At 46.4% G+C, this 22,353-nt stretch overlaps 1 protein-coding gene across 1 annotated transcript in view; it reads right to left on the minus strand.

Moving 5' to 3' along the window:
- The window catches only part of ABCA2 (ATP binding cassette subfamily A member 2), a 70,505-nt gene that overhangs the window by 44,309 nt on the left and 3,843 nt on the right, over positions 1-22,353 (minus strand). Inside the window, exons 2-4 of the mRNA XM_075834547.1 lie at positions 6,478-6,571; positions 1,512-1,623; positions 84-247 (exon numbers count right to left, since the gene is read on the minus strand). Coding sequence (XP_075690662.1) covers positions 84-247; positions 1,512-1,623; positions 6,478-6,571 — 370 coding nt within the window. The remainder of the gene's footprint in view (positions 1-83; positions 248-1,511; positions 1,624-6,477; positions 6,572-22,353) is intronic.

The raw sequence follows: 22,353 nt of genomic DNA on the forward strand, positions 1-22,353 counted from the left end.
GCAGATACAGCACATGTGACAGGCCGGGCCTGGTCTAGGTGACCGGGTGGATTATGCAGGGGATGATCCGTCAGACTCCGTACCTGACTGACGGTGGAAATGGTTCTCCAGGGAGCTGTGGTCACTGCTGAGGGATTCCAGGTGATTCTTCAGAGATTCCAGCTCTTCCTCCAGCCCCGGCCGCTCTGGATCAAATAGATTGCTGTTCTCCACCACTTCTGTGAGCCGGTCCAGGAGCTGCGTGACCCTACAGAGAGGCAGAACATGGGGGACCACATACACCTGAGGATTAGGCTATATTCATTGTACAGTCGTCTTTATGCAGCACAACCAGAGACCCAACCGAAATATAACTATAACTGCAGAAGAGATCGATTCATGTAGTCCTGTGATACGGTGTGCTGAGCTGGTGTATCTAATCCTATCATGTTATTCTGTCTGTCAAGCCGATGTGACTCATCCTATGATGTGTGATACAGTCTGCCAGCTGTGTATCTAATCCTACCATGTGTCATACTGTCTGCTGAGCGGTGTATCTAATCCTATCATGTGTGATACTGTCTGCTGAGCGGTGTATCTAATCCTATCATGTGTCATACTGTCTGCCAGCTGTGTATCTAATCCTATCATGTGTGATACTGTCTGCTGAGCGGTGTATCTAATCCTATCATGTGTCATACTGTCTGCCAGCTGTGTATCTAATCCTATCATGTGTGATACTGTCTGCTGAGCTGTGTATCTAATCCTATCATGTGTCATACTGGCTGCTGAGTTGGTGTATATAAGCCTAAAATGTGTGATACTGTCTGCAGAGCCGCTGTATCTAATCCGATCATGTGTGATACGGCCTGCTGAGCGATGTATCTAATCCTATCATGTGTGATACTGTCTGCTGAGCCTCTGTATCTAATCCGATCATGTGTGATACGGTCTGCAGAGCCGCTGTATCTAATCCGATCATGTGTGATACGGCCTGCTGAGCGATGTATCTAATCCTATCATGTGTGATACTGTCTGCTGAGCCTCTGTATCTAATCCGATCATGTGTGATACGGTCTGCAGAGCCGCTGTATCTAATCCGATCATGTGTGATACGGCCTGCTGAGCGATCTATCTAATCCGATCATGTGTGATATGGTCTCCTGAGCGGTGTATCTAATCCTATAATGTGTGATACGGTCTGCAGAGCCGCTGTATCTAATCCGATCATGTGTGATACGGCCTGCTGAGCCTCTGTATCTAATCCGATCATGTGTGATACGGTCTCCTGAGCGGTGTATCTAATCCTATAATGTGTGATACTGTTTGCGGAGCCACTGTATCTAATCCGATCATGTGTGATACTGTCTCCTGTGCTGTGTATCTAATCCTATCATGTGTGATACGGTTTGCGGAGCCGTTGTATCTAATCCGATCATGTGTGATACGGTCTCCTGAGCTGATGTATCTCAGAAGTCATATTGGCCATGACAGGGAAGGTGACAGCACGTCACAGCATGGTCACTACTCACGTGGAGTTTGTGTACTGAAGGAATCCGTACTCATCTCTCTGGCCATCGGGACACAGAGACTGCATGACGGGCAGGATCCCGGCGGAGGTGAGAGGTGCCGCAGTGTAGAACGCTGGGAGAGAGAGGACACGAGGGTGAGAGAGAACATGGACAGACACAGGGACGGAAGACGGCAGCACAGGACACACAGACTGGGCACTTGCCGGATTATTGAGGGACGTGATCTGGACACTAGTCATTTTAGAACAGTGAGTAAAAGGAATAAGAGAAAACACAGAGACAATTACAAGACAATCTGTCCCCAACAGCAGAGGGGTTAATAGGTTAGTTGCGATCAGGGCAAATATGTACAGGAGAGGGAGCGCTGCCATACACTGCCCGCACAGGCGAGGGGGCGCTGCCATACACTGCCCGCACAGGAGAGGGAGCGCTGCTATACACTGCCCGCACAGGAGAGGGAGCGCTGCTATACACTGCCCGCACAGGAGAGGGAGCGCTGCTATACGCTGCCCGCACAGGAGAGGGAGCGCTGCTATACACTGCCCGCACAGGAGAGGGAGCGCTGCTATACACTGCCCGCACAGGAGAGGGAGCGCTGCTATACGCTGCCCGCACAGGAGAGGGAGCGCTGCTATACGCTGCCCGCACAGGAGAGGGAGCACTGCTATACGCTGCCCGTACAGGAGAGGGAGCGCTGCTATACGCTTTCCCCGCACAGGAGAGGGAGCGCTGCTATACGCTGCCTGCACAGGAGAGGGAGCGCTGCTTTATCCTATGAGCCTAGCAGAGGGTCACAACCTCACACTATATACTATTAATAATATACTGTATGGGAGGTCACTAATAAATCAGATGCAAAAGTCCAAAAGGACAAACTCAAGTTATTAATATCGGATAGCGCAGCAGAAGCAAATATTCCACCTGTCAGGAGAAGAGAGAGATTATGACAGGACGAGGGAGAATCGCCACCTCCATGTTACTCGTCACCTTTGTGTCTCTTGGAATTTCTGCATTATAAATGTTGCTCAATTTCCAAAAAGCCGCCATTTTGTTGGCGTTCAGGGCATGGCTGGTGGGAGGTACGAGGTAACGAAGAACAGATGCCTCATAAATAATACAAATGTCATGTATGTGAGGAGAATATCACACCGGAAGATTTCACAAAATCCCTAATCTTTTTGTAAAATTTTTGATGGGTAATTTTGAAAAGGATCCAATTTATTAACTTGTTTATTTCCCCGATTCGAAAATTAATCTACAATCTGACCACCATTGAAATACATTATATTCTATAGGCGGACACATCTGGTGCTTTACCAAATCAGGCGAAACGCGTGGAAATGGAGGTTGTCCAATATGGAGAACACAAAGGCTACACGAATATGGAGGTGAGAGGCCGTAAATCAAAGAATCTCTATGACAAGAAGGGGATCCCAGAAAACCGCCAAACAACTTACAGACTGCGGCATGCGATGTGGAGTCAGACAGTGACGTGGAGGAACGAAAATAAAATCAACATATGGAAAAAGGGGGAAAAAATAAAGTCAAATAAACAAACATTCTGCAATGTAAAACGCTCAATGACAAATCAAGACGACGCGTTTCCCTGCGGTACATGCAAGTATTGGCCTCTACCCGCCAATCTACGGCCCTTATGGAAAGGGGCATCGCAATTTGCATCGGTCAGTGAGCGTGCCCATTAAATGTTAGTGCTGCCCATTTTTTCTCGGCCATTTGTAGGTTAAAATCGTGTTCCTGTGTGCTGACTACTTGTGTAATTTTCCACCATTTTTAAACTATCCGCTTGCTGTGAGTGAATGAAGACTTTCACATCCAGAGCCAGAAAACTCGCCATTCCGAGTGTATTTATTATAACTGAGGGTTTGTTACAGTGTAGCAGACTGGGCAATCCTCTACGATCTTAACACATCAACAGCAATTGGCCGAGTTCAGATGGAACAAATTCAGCCATGGGTTTGCGGGAAATTTACAGAAAATCCGCAGACGATATATAATGACGTAGTTATAGAAGTGGATTCGTTTGCGGGATAAAACACCTGACCGAGGCAGCTGGTGTGTTCATGAAGCATTAATAGCGGCTATCTCAGTCATTTAGGTACGACGGAGCAGATTTTTAATCTATTACGACCCATATCTGCGGTTACTCCACCCTAAAGATATGCACTACACGTAACGAGCGTCTGGATGCAGCATGGCGGCCAATAGACATGTATTGCATCATGTGCCGGGTAATCGGGTGCAAATACAAAGTGGCGACAACATGCTGGGGTGCCCTAGCAGTGACGGGCATTCACGTGGATAACATTTTTTGTGCCATTATTGCGCCCCTGGTGGAATAACCCATAAAATATGGTTGGTAATGATGGAGGCGCTCACTGAGAGAGGGGGGAATCATATTTAAAGAGGCTCGGTCACCAGTTTATAACTTCCCGATCTCCTTGTTTTTAAAACATTTATTATTGATTAAGTTATGAAAAATTTTTGATTTATGCACATTTTTTCTAAATGCCCAACTGGGCGTCTTTTTTTCTGTTCACCAATTGGGCGTTGTATAGAAAAAAAAAAGTGTATGACGCTGACCAATCAGCGTCATACACTTCTCTTCATTCCAGCCCAGCTTGATCTCGCGAGATCACGCTGTGACGTCACTTCATCCGCCAGGTCTTTCATCGGAGCGATGGAAGACTGAACAGACATCGCCGCCAGCCGCTGCAGATTCGGATAAACGTCCTGGCGCAGCTGGAAGCGATGTCTGTTCAGTCTTCCATCGCTCCGGTGAAGGACCTGCGGGATGAAGTGAAGTCACAGCTGGAATGTAGAGAAGTGTATGACGCGGATTGGTCAGCGTCATGCACTTTTCTATACAACGCCCACTTGGTGAATAGAAAAAAAAAAAAGACAAAAACGCCCAGTTGGGCATTTAGAAAAAATTGGCATAAATCTAAAAATTGTCATAACTTAAATCAATAATAAAGGTTTTAAAAAATACAAAAAAAACACAACAAAAAACAGTAGTTATCTACATCAAAAGAGCCTAATAGATTAAGTAGGAGATAGGCAAGTTAGTAACTAGTGACAGAGCCACTGAACTAGTGGGGGTCTCCCAAAACCCCCCAAAACAAATTTAAGTGGAGATCACAGCACACGACGACACATTTATATACATGCAATGGCAAAATTATATCAGTGTATAAAATAACCATACCACACAAAAAAAAAAAAAAAAATCTAACTAAAAAAAAAAATTAAATTAAAATAATACAAAATTCATAAATTATTTTATTTTATTGCCATTTATGAAATTTCAGGGGACACTTTCCTAAACTGTGGTTCAATAAATAAAATGGCCACCGTCACAGTGTGTAGAAGCCATGTAGTATATAGTAGACAGATATGGGGCCCCTCTGCTATTAATGACGGTGGTGAAATATCGCTCTACCAGGTGAAGGTCAGGACTTCCAATCTCAGCTGTCAATACGGAGGATAAAATATATCCCGATGTTCAATTACGTAATTAATGCGGAGAACTGCAGCCGCAGGATATCCCATCAGACGTGAATAATCCTTGACAAACGTCCATCCCATGTCAGACGCACTGAAGGATGGAAGTAATAAATGACTTTCTAATCCCCATTGATTTCATAAAAAATTTCCTGCTTCAAGACAAAGAAATAAAAAAATATAATAAAAAAGGTCAACAGAAAATAAATGTAAAATAAAATATTTTATTTCAATTTTACAAAAATTTCAACTGCTTGAGTCATTCTGGTTTCTTAGGTTCTATTCACACTTCATTTGTGAACCACTTTTGGCGCATTCGCTGGGAAAGCTCCTGGCGCAATACAACAAGCGTATCCATAAGGCCCCATTCACCAGCCGTGATCTCGCGAGGACCTGGGGGATGAAGTGACGTCACAGCGTGATCTCGTGAGGACCTGCGGGATGAAGTGACGTCACAGCGTGATCTCGTGAGGACCTGCGGGATGAAGTGACGTCACAGCGTGATCTCGCGAGGACCTGCGGGATGAAGTGACGTCACAGCGTGATCTCGTGAGGACCTGCGGGATGAAGTGACGTCACAGCGTGATCTCGCGAGGACCTGGGGGATGAAGTGACGTCACAGCGTGATCTCGTGAGGACCTGGGGGATGAAGTGACGTCACAGCGTGATCTCGCGAGATCGCGCTGTGCTGTGAATCAAGCTGGGCTGGAATGAAGAATAGTGTATGACGCGGATTGGTCAGCGTCATACGCTTTTCTATACAACGCCCAGCGTAGTAAATTAAGTGTATTGCGTGGTAAACATTTTTGCTATAGGGTCTTTTGTGTGACGTATACCACTGTATGCCTATACAGCGACATAAGTCGCAGCCTTCACTCAGAAGTATACGCCAGGATAAACTCCCCGCTGTAAACCGCAGACGAAAGGCTCTAAGGGACTCCTGGGGGATAACAAATATGGCCGCCATTAGAGGGTTGGTCACACAGTTTTTTCAGGCTCTTGATTGGGGATGTGGCAATAACCCCTTCCTATATGTTGCGGTTCCGCTTTTTTTGATGGCAAGAATAGCGCAGTCTGAATGCCTGACAGACCTCATAAGTCAATGGGATCCATCAGGACTTACCAGCCATGATTCCCTCTAAGAACGGAAGCCATGACGGTTATATGAATGGTCATGTGACCAGAAGTTCTTATGTAAAGTGCAGTTATAATCGACAGCTGCTTTATTTTACACATAATTGTGGCCCAATTGGTGTATAAAGGTCACCCGGGAATCCAGTGCCAGGCTGCGCGCCAATCATTGACTAACGGAACAAAGGCAGATAAGCGGTTTTACGTCACCGTTCAGCGAGCTTTGACCTGAATTTCCTCCATTGTGCCTGCAATAAAGATAGGATGATAGTCGAGCAGGTTCCATTTAACCCTTTGTGGTCACATGTCTTACCGTCCTTCACGCGGATGGTGGGCTTCTTTTGGCGCAGTCCTAACAAGATGAAGAACAGAACCAGGGGGATGAAGATTTCGAACGCCAGGACCCACTGCAACAAAGACATAACATAGTATAGATGATACAGGCGACTAATACATTTTCAGGAAAATTTGGGCTAGTGCTTAATAGGCATCAATGAGACCAAAGAGGTGCCGGATTATCAAACATTCTGGATTATCGGATACACGTAGAAAAGTATATAAAACTCACTAAGGGGCCTGTTCACATCACCGTTGGCGTTCCGTTCCGGGGTTCCGTCGGAGGTTTCCGTCGGGTGAACTCCGCAACGGAAAGTCAAACTGAAACCACAGCTTCCGTTTCAGACACTATTGTTATCAATGGTGACTGAAACATTGCTAATGGTTTCCGTTCGTCACCATTCCGGCAGGTTTCCGTTTTTCAAACGGAATCAATAGCGCAGTCGACTCCCGGAACGGAAAGCCAACGCTGATGTGAACAGGCCCTTACACGTAAACACAAAATCTGATACCATAATTGTAGGCGCTATAGAATATGTTGGGGATACATAAAGACATTTTTATGGGGAAATTCATCGGCGCTACCGCGAATTTAAACCGCCCAATACACCTAGTACCGCGCACAAATTCCATAAATGCCGGGATCATCCTAATAAAAACGTGACAATTGTGAGGTATTTATTTATCAAAATAGCACCTTCTATACAAAGGCTTTGGCGCAAATCATAGCATACAGAGTTTACTTCCTTACGTCACTCGTAAAATGGTACAGGTTCATAATAAATGTAACCATATTTTTGAGAGCACCATTTATTCAATTCGGTCATAGAATATGGTAAAAATGGCGCACATCATTTATAAATACGGCGCAGAAGCCACAAAATAGGCCTCTAGTATGAAAACTGCCTCCTCAGAGAAAGACTGGACTTGTTGCCCATAGCAACCAATCAGAGCTCAGCTTTCATTTCTCAAACAGCCCTGGAGACATGAAACAAGGGCGGTGATTGGTTGATAGGGGTAAAGGGAGACAAAATGGCACCCAGTGCCCTTACATTACATATTTCTGAAATATTTTTGACTTATAAAGACTCTCCTTCACCTGAACAAAAAATAATACCCCCCTACCCACAAGAATGGATTTCCCAGACTAATGGCAGAGCAGGCAAATTATTCTGGCAGCTGCCTAGTGGAGAATAAAAAAACAAAAAAAATAACACCCCAAAACCTCAGCTTTGACCCGCTATAAAGATATAGGCCAAACATTTATTCAGCAGTTTAAAGAAGGTTCTAGCGTAAATAAAAAATAAAATCGCAAATTATAACGTGCGACAAATGTGCAATAAATTTGCAACTTTTCTTGCAGCTTGCCAAATCCGGAATGTTTTAAGAAAGTGGAAATGGCCTCGAAGGAAGTGTCGTTTAGGCCACATCATTTATATATTTTTTAAAAAGTTACAAAGGCGCAAATTTTTTTTGCGATTTGTTAGGTTATATCCGTTTCGGGGAAAGCTCAGTGACAACCAAGATGACACTATTATGGCCGTATGGCCCTGTTCACGCAGAAAAAACGTCCGAAAGACAAGTTTTTTTTTTCTTGGATGGCTTTAAGCAAATCAATGGGAGGCAGAAATAACTTGCAGCGCTCGTTTTTTGCCCGCGTCCTTACATTAACTTCAATAGTTGCAGGCAAAAAATGCTGGGAAAAACACCATGAAAACCATTGCAAAAAAGCGCAGGCAGGTTGAAATCTGCCTCAAAATCCTTGAAGGAATTCTGAGGCAGATTTTTCTTGCCGCAAAAAACTCTGTGTGAACAGGGCCTAACAGGGGTTGTGGTCACCCGGCTTTCCTACAGCCTATGACAAATTTTTCTGGTTACCATGTAATAAAAATGGGACAGACTTCGTGTTTCAGCTTATTACCAAATTTTAAGGTGGCCATACACCGGACAAACGCTCGATCTGCCGAAGGCTATTCCTTCCGACTCCACACCCCCCCCCCCCCTATACACACGTACGCTCGATAGTGAAATATTGATAAGTCCACATACACAGCATTGGTTTTTTGTGCTTAGGAAAACAATAAAAAATAAATATAAGGCCGTGTTCACACAGCTTATTATCAGGCGGATTTCAGAGCGTGAAACTTTCACATAACGCTCTGCAAGATACCACCAAAACAGATTTCCATGGCAAGAAAACAACAACTCAAATGTAAAATACACAAAAAAATTATACATTAAAAAAAAAACAAAAACACAACTTAAATAATACATAGAACAAAACCCTAAAATATGTCGTGTCCACTCACTATTTGAGTCCGTAATGTGATAAACTTTGTTTACTTTTCAATAAAACGAGTTTTAAAAAAAGAAAAAAAAAATGGCAGAAAAAAATAATTCGCTAAATATAATATATATAGGGGTGTGCGTGTGTATATATTATATATACACACACACACACACACACACACACACACACACACACACACACACACAGTGTATTGCATAACATAATGAACGTCCCGCCATCTGCAGTCTGTAATGTGGGGTAAATAGGGTTGATGTTCTGCGCCGGAGTCGGTGTACACCATGTGACCGGCGTGCTAAGCTGTAAATACAGCAGATGTTGAGAGTCATCAAGACTCTGTACGGATTGTGCCGTGTGATCACACAGATATTTTCACCCACAGACATTGTGTGACGCAGAACGCCAGGTCCCGGCATCTCCTCCCTCAGGCCAGAAGAGACGAATTGCATTGATAAATCCTCATTGGGCAGCGGGGTACACGACCCATTTACACTAAACGGAGGGAGGGTGGGGGCAGCAGGGGCACACAGTCCAGATGGAATAATTAAAAACAAAAAAACGGATTCGCGTTTTTGCAAATGAGGACGATTATTAAATACCGGTCACTTTATCCTTTAATCGCTCAGTAATCTGGTTGCAAGAATTTACTCCTAAAACCCCAAGTATCCCCATTAACGAGAAATCCCTGAGTCGTCCTCAAGTCAACCGTTCATTAGTTACATCCATTTCTGGAAAAGTTGGGTGACAAACAACATGGCCGCCATTTTTGTCGTCACCCAGCTTTCCCATCTTGGAAGGTTTACCACTCAGAAAAGCTGGGTGATCGCTGCAGCTACAATGGTGACTATCTTGGTGGTCACCCAGCTTTTTCAGATCTGACTAATAAAATAACTGCAGTAGGACTGTACAGTACCGAGGTGGTCACCCATCTTTTCAAGAGTCCTGAATGGTAATCAGAGACCCCCGCTCGTATAATGAAGCGTGTCACCATCCTCCTCGGTCTTGCCCAGCTCTAGCGAGCGTGCCACGTCTAGACTGCATGCCCTAATCAGAACAAAGGGCCAATTATGAGGGTCCGATAAACATCCAGACACCAACAATGGGGACTTTTATCCGGGAAAGAAAAGGGACTTCTATAATCTCCAGTTAGCACCAAGCACCATTATAAGACCCAGAGAAAGGAGCCGAGAGTCAAATGTTACGTTACAGTTTCACATCTGATCCTGCGTTTCAATGTAACGGGAGCTGCCGTTACTGTATTCATAGATCTGTATTCTTTGTAGGGGGTTCTGTATTTTTTTTCTACAGCGTAATCAATGTGTAACGAAAAGTTATAAAACTTTCTAATAGACTTTGCGTTTTAATTCCTCACCAATTTCATGAACTCGGCTTGCTGTCAGTGAATGGACACATTCTTGTCTATATTTAGAGACCGAAAACCTGCATAGACCTGATAATACTCATAGCGGAGGTCTGGTAAGCTAAACAGTCCGGATTCCAAACGGATCCATTTTACCTGCAATGATACATTGTACCAAACTAACAGGACCGGATTGTGCAGATTAGATACAATTGTAACAAACCCTCAGCTGTGTGAGCAGAACTAGGTCATTACGAGTTTCCAGCCACGGATTGTAAACAAGAATGTTTGCATTCACTGACAAGCAGATATTTTAAACCAATAAGGACACATCTGCTTGCTGTCAGTGAATTACTACTTAAAAAAATAAATCTACAACACTACTTACGCAATATTATCTGTGCATTGTTGCAATTTTTTTAGGCCGAGTCGCCCTTTACCGAGGCAACCACGCAACGTAGAAATTTAATATTACAAAAGAGTCTTGTCCTATAGATCACGAAGAGCAGCTTTGTTGCGCCGGCCCCCCATCCTTTTCTGTAGAGCCCCCCCATTAATTCTGTAGCGTATAGGAGCTGAGAAGGACCTCATGTCTCAACGTAACCCCAATACTGGCTTTGTATTTTATTCAACGGCCCTAAACGGGACTGTGGTAGAGAGCTGCCGAAATATGAGCGCCAGTTTTAGATTACAGATTTAAGGAGTAACCGTGACAACTGATTTCTCATATAAAAGGTAGTCACAGCCCCGCCCCCTAATACTGACATCACTGTATAACCTTCCAAAAATCGTACACAACATCTTCACCATCAGCAGCATAAATAGGGATGGATATGGGGTTACGGACATCACGCGATAACTACGACTGCTTATCGGTCATCCGAATGGCTGAAAGCTGAACATGACAAAGCCGCTGTTATAGGGCCCATGGCGACCCCAGTTCGGTGTCCCTCCCCTCTTTATGAAAGTTTTTTAGGACAAACTGCTCTCCCCTCCAAGCACCATAAAGGGGGGGGGGGCGATATTTTGTCTCTATGACCCCTCTCCGCTATGTGCGTCCCTCTATCGTACGATTATTCGTGAATTGCGTGATGGAAGCTTGCAGTAATGGCGCATCTGTTGGCCGGTATGTACAATACGTTAATTAGAAACGTCGCCATCCCCTCATTATACGCGCACTGCTGGGAACATTGGATTTCAATGAAGCAGCCGATAAATCAGGAGGGTTTGCGTGTCTGCAGAGTCCCCTGCGCGCGCTCATCATTCACCGCTCTCCAATTGAAGTTTAATCAATTGAGTTTGCAGAGAACGCTCAGGTCTCCGGCCGGCCGCGTCACGACGATCCTTCAGCATTAATGAGGTTCTATTAATATCCCAGGAAAATACCGACATACACAGGGCTGGCGTTAAAGAAAATGGTACAAGCAAAGTACCCCATATAGTGCCAAGATAATACTGCCCACGTAATACTGCCATATAGTGCCAAGATAACATTGCCATATACAGCCCACGCAATACCCTCATATAGTGCCAAGATAATAATACCACCATATACAGGCCACATACCACCATATAGTGCTAAGATAATACCGCCATATACAGCCCACGTAATACTGCCGTATATAGTGCCAAGATAATAATACCACCATATACAGGCCACATACCACCATATAGTGCTAAGATAATACCGCCATATACAGCCCACGTAATACTGCCGTATATAGTGCCAGGATAATAATACCACCATATACAGGCCACATACCACCATATAGTGCTAAGATAATACCGCCATATAGTGGCAAGATAATACCGCCATATACAGGCCACGTAATACTGCCGTATAGTGCCACAATTATACTGCTGTATACAGCCCACATACCACCATATAGTGCCAAGATAATACTGCCATATACAGCTCACATACCACCATATAGTGGCGAGAGAATACGGCTGTATACAGCCCACATAATACCCTCATATAGTGCCTAGATAACACTGCCATATACAGCCCGCATACCACCATATAGTGCCAAGATAATACCGCCATATACAGCCCACATAATACCACCATATAGTGCCAAGATAATACCACCATATACAGCCCACATAATACCGCCATATAGTGCCAAGTTAACACTGCCATATACAGCCCACATAATACCATCATATACTGACAAGATAATACTGCCATATACAGCCCACATAATACCGCCATATAGTGCCAAGATAATACCACCATATACAGCCCACATAATACCGCCATATAGTGCTAAGATAATACCGCCATATACAGCCCACGTAATACCACCATATAGTGCCAAGATAATACCACCATATACAGCCCACATAATACCGCCATATAGTGCTAAGATAATACCGCCATATACAGCCCACGTAATACCACCATATAGTGCCAAGATAATACCACCATATACAGCCCACATAATACCACCATATAGTGCCAAGATAATACCACCATATACAGCCCACATAATACCGCCATATAGTGCCAAGTTAACACTGCCATATACAGCCCACATAATACCATCATATAGTGCCAAGATAATACTGCCATATACAGCCCACATAATACCGCCATATAGTGCCAAGATAATACTGCCATATACAGCCCACATAATACCGCCATATAGTGCCAAGATAATACTGCCATATACAGCCCACATAATACCGCCATATAGTGCCAAGATAATACTGCCATATACAGCCCACATAATACCGCCATATAGTGGCAAGATAATACTGCCATATACAGCCCACATAATACCGCCATATAGTGCCAAGATAATACTGCCATATACAGCCCACATAATACCGCCATATAGTGCCAAGATAATACTGCCATATACAGCCCACATAATACCGCCATATAGTGCCAAGATAATACTGCCATATACAGCCCACATAATACCGCCATATAGTGCCAAGATAATACTGCCATATACAGCCCACATAATACCGCCATATAGTGGCAAGATAATACTGCCATATACAGCCCACATAATACCGCCATATAGTGCCAAGATAATACTGCCATATACAGCCCACATAATACCGCCATATAGTGCCAAGATAATACTGCCATATACAGCCCCCATAATACCACCATATAGTGCCAAGATAATACTGCCATATACAGCCCACATAATACTGCCATATACAGCCCCCATAATACCACTATATAGTGCCAAGATAATACTGCCATATACAGCCCACATAATACTGCCATATACAGCCCACATAATACTGCCATATACAGCCCACATAATACTGCCATATAGTGCCAAGATAATACTGCCATATACAGCACACATAATACTGCCATATACAGCCCACATAATACCACCATATAGTGCCAAGATAATACTGCCATATACAGCCCACATAATACTGCCATATACAGCCCCCATAATACCACTATATAGTGCCAAGATAATACTGCCATATACAGCCCACATAATACTGCCATATAGTGCCAAGATAATACTGCCATATACAGCCCACATAATACTGCCATATACAGCCCACATAATACTGCCATATAGTGCCAAGATAATACTGCCATATACAGCCCACATAATACTGCCATATACAGCCCCCATAATACCACTATATAGTGCCAAGATAATACTGCCATATAAAGCCCACATAATACTGCCATATACAGCCCACATAATACTGCCATATACAGCCCACATAATACTGCCATATAGTGCCAAGATAATACTGCCATATACAGCACACATAATACTGCCATATACAGCCCCCATAATACCACTATATAGTGCCAAGATAATACTGCCATATACAGCCCACATAATACTGCCATATACAGCCCCCATAATACCACTATATAGTGCCAAGATAATACTGCCATATACAGCACACATAATACTGCCATATACAGCCCATATATAAAACTGCAATTCAATTCCCCCCCAGACCACCGCCATGCACCGCAGAATAATATTGGCTTGTTTGGTTTGATGATGGGGTTCCTGTCTTTGCTTTGTCGCAATTGCCCACTTTGACCCCCTACAACTAGTCCTGGACAGATATAATGATGAGGAGCTGCAGGAATATAATCAGTGATCACAGAGCAGGGCGGCCGCTGTGTCTGCTGCTCCATGGACACATAAAACAGCTTTCCTTCAGTGACAGCCTGCATCATGCTGACACATTCAGGGCAGCTCACTATGTGATACCCCAACTTGTAAATAGATGAGCAGAAATATGATGGTCACACAGCTTTCCCAGAGTCCTGAATGGCTAATCTGCCTAGTAGCGCAGTCCTATGGAGACAAGACACGTCGGCAGAACTGGAACCAGGAAAGCTAGGTGACAACTAAAACTATTATGTTAGCCACATGGTTGTCACCCAGCTTTCCTAGAGTCCTGGATGGCTGTACAATCCTTTAGAGAATGTTTCTGTGCATACCTAAGAATATTTATTCTCAGGAGTCCAGGAAAGCTGGGTGACAATCTTTCTGGAATGTAATCCATATTGATTAGCACCCAGCTTTCCCAAAATCCAGAATGGCAAATATGCTTAGTTTTGCAGTCCTTTAAGGAATGTATCTGTGCATAAAGAGGAAAATCAGGAGTAAAGGAAAGCTGGGTGACCTAATGTAAGCCACATAGGTTATCACCACCCAGCTTTCCCAGGACCAGATATAGGTAATGTGGATATTCTGCATTCTACAGCATCCCAGTTATGGAGTTCATATCGGTCCCGTCCCTTGGGGAGACATCCAGGAGGGAGAAGAGGCATCAGCTGCTATAACAACAAGCTCTACGTCTCGGGAGGCGTCGTCAGGTAACACAGCGGTAACCATTAATATTTCATACGACGACATCGCTACCTGCAGAATAATACGGGCCTGATTATTCTTTACCAGAAACCCGCCGGCTTCTCCCCTATCCCAGTAGTTCCCCCAAAAATAATCATTTTAGGAGAGCTGGGTGACCACCGATATGCCGCTAGAGATCGTCCTGGAGAAGGAATTTTGCCACATAAACAGAAAGCCGCCATGATTTGCGTTTAAAGGGTATGTACTAATCACCCTAAAATTTTCCAATACAATATAATATAATGTTGTCGCACTATCCTGCCAGTTAAAAACGATGGGTTTATTATTTCTGCTTCATTAAAACGTATCCCAACTAATAAACTACCTTAGTTACTTGCAGTACCACTTTTTTACCACTGATCGTTGCAGAGTTATCCATTGGCTCCAATGCAATAGCGCCCCCAATACTAAACCCTGATTGTTTGGTCAATAACTTATCTCCCCCACTCCACACCATATCACGTACTTGGGAATCCATATAGGAAAAAACCCCCGATTCGTTATACGGCCTGAACTCCCCTCCCCTCATTAGGCGTATTAATGAGGAGCTGGTTAAATGGCATAATCTGCCTCTCACATTTTTGGGAAGATGCCACTTGATAAAGTTGATCAGCTTTCCCCTACAGACCCTCCGCCTACTAAACATATTGATATTACGAAGATTAACCCCTCCTTTACCCATTTCATTTGGGCAGGAAAGACCCCGAATTGCGCTCTCGAAACTGACGCTATGCAAACCAGAGGGTGGGGGATGTTAAAATTTTCCAAACATCAGGGGATATAACGTAACTTGTCTCTTTAGGTATGCGGTGGACGGGTTACATGGAAGCAGACATTATTCTAATTTGCTTCTGGGGTCCGCTAAAGCCTCACCATGGTAATTAAAGGGGCTACTAAATTCCAGCAATAGCCAAACTCCTTGCCCGCCTCATGGCTTCAGTACTGATCCGAGATACAATCGTAGCATAGAAGGTGCTTAGGAAATTATGTGCATTTATTGTCCAAACGTACGCCCTTGTGTAGCCACCCGGAGTTTCGCCAGGGGGTGAGGGAGGGGGGGGGGGTTCTACTTCCTGGATTGAGAAAGGGATTATGCCTCATCCACACGACCGTTGTGCCACTCGGGCCGTTTTCGACGGCATCCGAGTGGCACCCGATCGTCTTTACGGACCCATACACTTTAGCGGGTGAATCGGGTCCGTGAAAAATGGTCGGAGTCTCCGATCCGAGGAAAGATAGAACACGTCCTATCTTTCCTGCGATCACTGACGGGACTCGGACGGCGCACGCGGTCACGTGCATGAGGCGTTACTTGTGCATGTGCATCAGGAAGATAAAAGATGGCTGACCCAGAGGGATCTGACAGTATTTGACGGCATGAACAGCGCAGTAGACTACGGTATTGATTCCGTCAAAACTACGGAACCCGTTCACGACGGTGACAAACGTTGGCACCGGATCCGTCACCATTGAAATCAATGGTGATGGAAACAGATTTCAGTTTGTGTCAGTCAGGGCTCCATTCTGACGGAAAGCTCAGATGGAACGTCGGAACGGAGCCCTGACGCAGATGTGAACGAAGCCTTAGATGAGCTCATGGGTCCAGTAACATGTAAAGTGACCAGATCTGTTCTATAACGAGCCCTCAGGGACAAGTTCGTTAAAACAGATCCAAAGGCCACGTTCAAATTGTGGCAGAGGGGTGGTCTCAATCCCCTGGGATTGGCGGGATAATGTTAGAAGGCTGGGAATCAGTTAGGAGGAACATCATAAATGAACGATGGAGGGAAACAGTTCACGCGCTTCACTATCTCACCCTGCTCCTCTTCTTTCCATGATCGTATAGTAGCGGGCCCTAAGCGCAAGACACCACTCACCAATCTGTGGCAGGGCGTGTGGGATTGTACTGGCAGATGGTTGCAAATGACATACATGGTCACTGGGGGAGGGGGCTCCCCTTATCCCCACAGACTCTTGTTCCACCATGTTAGACCACCAGAAGATACTCAGGGGGGCGCGGGCGAATTTCCCTTAGGGATTCACGTAGTTTTGTTGGCAGCCCTCCGATGCTTACCTGCTCAGTTGTTAGAGAACAAAGTGGCACCGGAGGGTGCAATAGTGGCGCAGGAGGGAGCAATAGTGGCGCAGGAGGGAGCAATAGTGGCGCAGGAGGGAGCAATAGTGGCGCAGGAGGGTGCAATAGTGGCGCAGGAGGGTGCAATAGTGGCGCAGGAGGGTGCAATAGTGGCGCAGCAGGGAGCAATAGTGGCGCAGGAGGGAGCAATAGTGGCGCAGGAGGGAGCAATAGTGGCGCAGGAGGGAGCAATAGTGGCGCAGGAGGGAGCAATAGTGGCGCAGGAGGGAGCAATAGTGGCGCAGGAGGGAGCAATAGTGGCGCAGGAGGGAGCAATAGTGGCGCAGGAGGGTGCAATAGTGGCGCAGGAGGGTGCAATAGTGGCGCAGGAGGGAGCAATAGTGGCGCAGGAGGGAGCAATAGTGGCGCAGGAGGGAGCAATAGTGGCGCAGGAGGGAGCAATAGTGGCGCAGGAGGGAGCAATAGTGGCGCAGGAGGGTGCAATAGTGGCGCAGGAGGGAGCAATAGTGGCGCAGGAGGGAGCAATAGTGGCGCAGGAGGGAGCAATAGTGGCGCAGGAGGGAGCAATAGTGGCGCAGGAGGGAGCAATAGTGGCGCAGGAGGGAGCAATAGTGGCGCAGGAGGGAGCAATAGTGGCGCAGGAGGGTGCAATAGTGGCGCAGGAGGGTGCAATAGTGGCGCAGGAGGGTGCAATAGTGGCGCAGGAGGGTGCAATAGTGGCGCAGGAGGGAGCAATAGTGGCGCAGGAGGGTGCAATAGTGGCGCAGGAGGGTGCAATAGTGGCGCAGGAGGGAGCAATAGTGGCGCAGGAGGGAGCAATAGTGGCGCAGGAGGGAGCAATAGTGGCGCAGGAGGGAGCAATAGTGGCGCAGGAGGGAGCAATAGTGGCGCAGGAGGGAGCAATAGTGGCGCAGGAGGGAGCAATAGTGGCGCAGGAGGGAGCAATAGTGGCGCAGGAGGGAGCAATAGTGGCGCAGGAGGGAGCAATAGTGGCGCAGGAGGGTGCAATAGTGGCGCAGGAGGGTGCAATAGTGGCGCAGGAGGGTGCAATAGTGGCGCAGGAGGGTGCAATAGTGGCGCAGGAGGGAGCAATAGTGGCGCAGGAGGGAGCAATAGTGGCGCAGGAGGGTGCAATAGTGGCGCAGGAGGGTGCAATAGTGGCGCAGGAGGGTGCAATAGTGGCGCAGGAGGGAGCAATAGTGGCGCAGGAGGGAGCAATAGTGGCGCAGGAGGGAGCAATAGTGGCGCAGGAGGGAGCAATAGTGGCGCAGGAGGGAGCAATAGTGGCGCAGGAGGGAGCAATAGTGGCGCAGGAGGGTGCAATAGTGGCGCAGGAGGGAGCAATAGTGGCGCAGGAGGGAGCAATAGTGGCGCAGGAGGGAGCAATAGTGGCGCAGGAGGGAGCAATAGTGGCGCAGGAGGGAGCAATAGTGGCGCAGGAGGGAGCAATAGTGGCGCAGGAGGGTGCAATAGTGGCGCAGGAGGGTGCAATAGTGGCGCAGGAGGGTGCAATAGTGGCGCAGGAGGGAGCAATAGTGGCGCAGGAGGGAGCAATAGTGGCGCAGGAGGGAGCAATAGTGGCGCAGGAGGGAGCAATAGTGGCGCAGGAGGGAGCAATAGTGGCGCAGGAGGGTGCAATAGTGGCGCAGGAGGGTGCAATAGTGGCGCAGGAGGGTGCAATAGTGGCGCAGGAGGGAGCAATAGTGGCGCAGGAGGGAGCAATAGTGGCGCAGGAGGGAGCAATAGTGGCGCAGGAGGGAGCAATAGTGGCGCAGGAGGGAGCAATAGTGGCGCAGGAGGGAGCAATAGTGGCGCAGGAGGGAGCAATAGTGGCGCAGGAGGGAGCAATAGTGGCGCAGGAGGGTGCAATAGTGGCGCAGGAGGGAGCAATAGTGGCGCAGGAGGGAGCAATAGTGGCGCAGGAGGGAGCAATAGTGGCGCAGGAGGGAGCAATAGTGGCGCAGGAGGGAGCAATAGTGGCGCAGGAGGGAGCAACAGTGGCGCAGGAGGGAGCAACAGTGGCGCAGGAGGGAGCAACAGTGGCGCAGGAGGGAGCAACAGTGGCGCAGGAGGGAGCAACAGTGGCGCAGGAGGGAGCAACAGTGGCGCAGGAGGGAGCAACAGTGGCGCAGGAGGGTGCAACAGTGGCGCAGGAGGGAGCAACAGTGGCGCAGGAGGGAGCAACAGTGGCGCAGGAGGGAGCAATAGTGGCGCAGGAGGGAGCAATAGTGGCGCAGGAGGGAGCAATAGTGGCGCAGGAGGGAGCAATAGTGGCGCAGGAGGGAGCAATAGTGGCGCAGGAGGGAGCAATAGTGGCGCAGCAGGGTGCAATAGTGGTGCAGGAGGGTGCAATAGTGGCGCAGGAGGGTGCAATAGTGGCGCAGGAGGGAGCAATAGTGGCGCAGCAGGGAGCAATAGTGGCGCAGGAGGGAGCAATAGTGGCACAGGAGGGAGCAATAGTGGCACAGGAGGGAGCAATAGTGGCACAGGAGGGAGCAATAGTGGCACAACTGAAACACCTGTTTGGGTTGGAACGCATTGGAGGTGGAGAGACGTAAAGAATCGGGCCCAGAAAAACGCTTTACCAAATGGAACCGGTTAATTGAATCTCACTACTCTGCCTCGGAAATTGTCAGACCTTTCAGATACACCTCCTGGTACAATAAGGGTATGTTCACACAGCTTATTATCGGCCGTTTTTTCGGGCCGTAAAATCAGAAGCAGAACGCCTCCAAACATCTGCCCATAGATTTCAATGGGAAAAACTGCGCTCTGTTCCGACGGGGCGTTTTTTTACGCGGCCGTTTTGAAAAATGGCAGCGTAAAAAAAGCGCATGTCACTTCTTTAGCCATTTTTGGAGCCATTTTTCAAAGACTATAGAAAAACAGCTCCAAAAACGGCCGTGAAAAACGCCACGAAAAAAGCGAGTTGCTAAAAAAAAAGTCTAAAAATCAAAGTCTGTTTTCCCTTGAAACCAGCTCCGTATTTTCAGACTTATTTTTACTGAGCGTGTGAACAGAGCCTAAGGCGAACCTCGGGGGAACATTGGGCAGCTTCAATTCAATTAGTCAATTACTGTCATTATTATTCTCGGGGTGCTACGGCTCGAATGGGGGGGGGGGTCTGGTTTCTCTCCTTTTCACGAAGGACAGTTTCTCCCGCGCTTCTAGATCACCGTATACTGGATTATTATTCTGCTACGGATTAGACTTTCTGATGATCAATCGAGTACAAATGTGAGGCCCCGTGCGCACGACCGTAAAAAAACGAATTGCCTAACTCCGCAATTATGCACCCGCACGTTTCTATTGGTCGCGGACACCTTTCCGTATCGCTACGGATAGGTGGCCGTGCCGTAGAACCGTGCCGGGAATTATGGAGCACGTCCTTCTTTTCGTTTTTTACTGGCCGTGCTCGCAATCGCGGGCCGTATGTCATGACGAAAAGTGCAACACTTGACATATTTTACTCTATCCTTAGAAATACTTGTAAAACGAAAAATGATGTTTAAAAGGAAAAAAATGCAATAACTTGAGAATAAAGCGACACCCAGAAACGCCAAGCACGCCGTTTAAACCAGCGACGCCAGCTCTACGACACGGGTGGTCTCCGGAACACAGACGTTACAGTCCTTTAAATAGTATATATATAATGGCATCTCCTGCGCTGGAACAGGATTTTAAAAGCACTGAAAACTCCACTACCTGCTGATCATTGTGGATATTTTATTACCTGAGCAACGCCGCATATAAAGCAATACGTTACGTAATAATCTACGCGGGTTCACTCCGGTGCCAACTGACCGAGCTTAGCGACCACAGATCTAAGCTGTTGCCCACTATCGACCTTGCCCAGCACCTGAGTCACTAACGAAAAACAAACAAAATATACCAACCAAAGACTATGACCAAATACATTCTGTGATCAGCGCTGCAGAGTATTTAAGCGCTATGCAATACACTTTAGGGTATGTGCACACACACTAATTACGTCCGTAATTGACGGACGTATTTCGGCCGCAAGTAGTGGACCGAACTCAGTGCAGGGAGCCGGGCTCCTAGCATCATACATATGTACGATGCTAGGAGTCCCTGCCTCTCCGTGGAGCTACTGTCCCGTACTGAAAACATGATTACAGTACGGGACAGTTGTCCTGCAGCGAGGCAGGGACTCCTAGCATCGTACATAACTATGATGCTAGGAGCCCGGCTCCCTGCACTGTGTTCGGTCCGGGACTTGCGACCGAAATACGTCCGTAACTTACGGACGTAATTAGTGTGTGTGCACATACCCTTATAGGTTAAAGGAATTGTCCATGTTATAGCAATCTGTTCAGAACGGTTTAATACTTCTCACAGCTGAGGGTTTTGCTACCATTGCATCCAGTCTTGATAAGTTTGTTACAACGTATCAGTGCAGATAATATGTATCAGTCTGGAGTCAGGCAGTTTAAATCACAGAGGTTGGTCTACACTGGATACAATTGTAACAAACCCTCAGTTGTGAAAACTATTAGGTCTGTACAGGTTTTGAGCCTCTGGATGTAAAACAATAAAAAATGTTAGCATTCACTGACAGAAAGCAGAGATCTTGAGAATGGTGAGGAATTGAAACGCAAAGTCGCTTAGAAGTTGAAAATCTTAAATCTATTGAGGATTAAGCTCGAAATTTACTTCAAATGCTTCAGCTCAGGCACGAAGTCCAGAGTGCAAGAGAAGTGTGAGTGCAGCTTTGGATGTGACTGGAGAAGAGGACAAGAAGCAAATACAGATCTATTCTACGGTTGCTTGTAGGAAGTAGGAGTCAGGTAACACCTTGTGACATGTAACAGATAATTCTATACTTGTAGTATGATGAACCTTCTCAGACAGAAGATGGATTCATATCTCTGCACAGGGAGGATCCAGCACATCCGATACCAATGTGAACACGACAGCTGCCGCCTACCAGAACTTGTAATATTGTAGGGTAAACAAAGTGTTAATGGCATAGGTACCACCTATGCCAGTAGTTATAGTAGTTATATTCTTGTATATAGGGGGCAGTATTATAGTAGTTATATTCTTGTATATAGGGAGCAGTATTATAGTAGTTACATTCCTGTATATAGGGGGCAGTATTATAGTAGTTATATTCTTGTATATAGGGGCAGTATTATAGTAGTTATATTCTTGTATATAGGGGGCAGTATTATAGTAGTTATATTCTTGTATATAGGGGG

This window comes from Rhinoderma darwinii, chromosome 8 (genome assembly GCF_050947455.1).
Source record: "Rhinoderma darwinii isolate aRhiDar2 chromosome 8, aRhiDar2.hap1, whole genome shotgun sequence".
NCBI classification, from domain to species: Eukaryota; Metazoa; Chordata; class Amphibia; order Anura; family Rhinodermatidae; genus Rhinoderma; species Rhinoderma darwinii.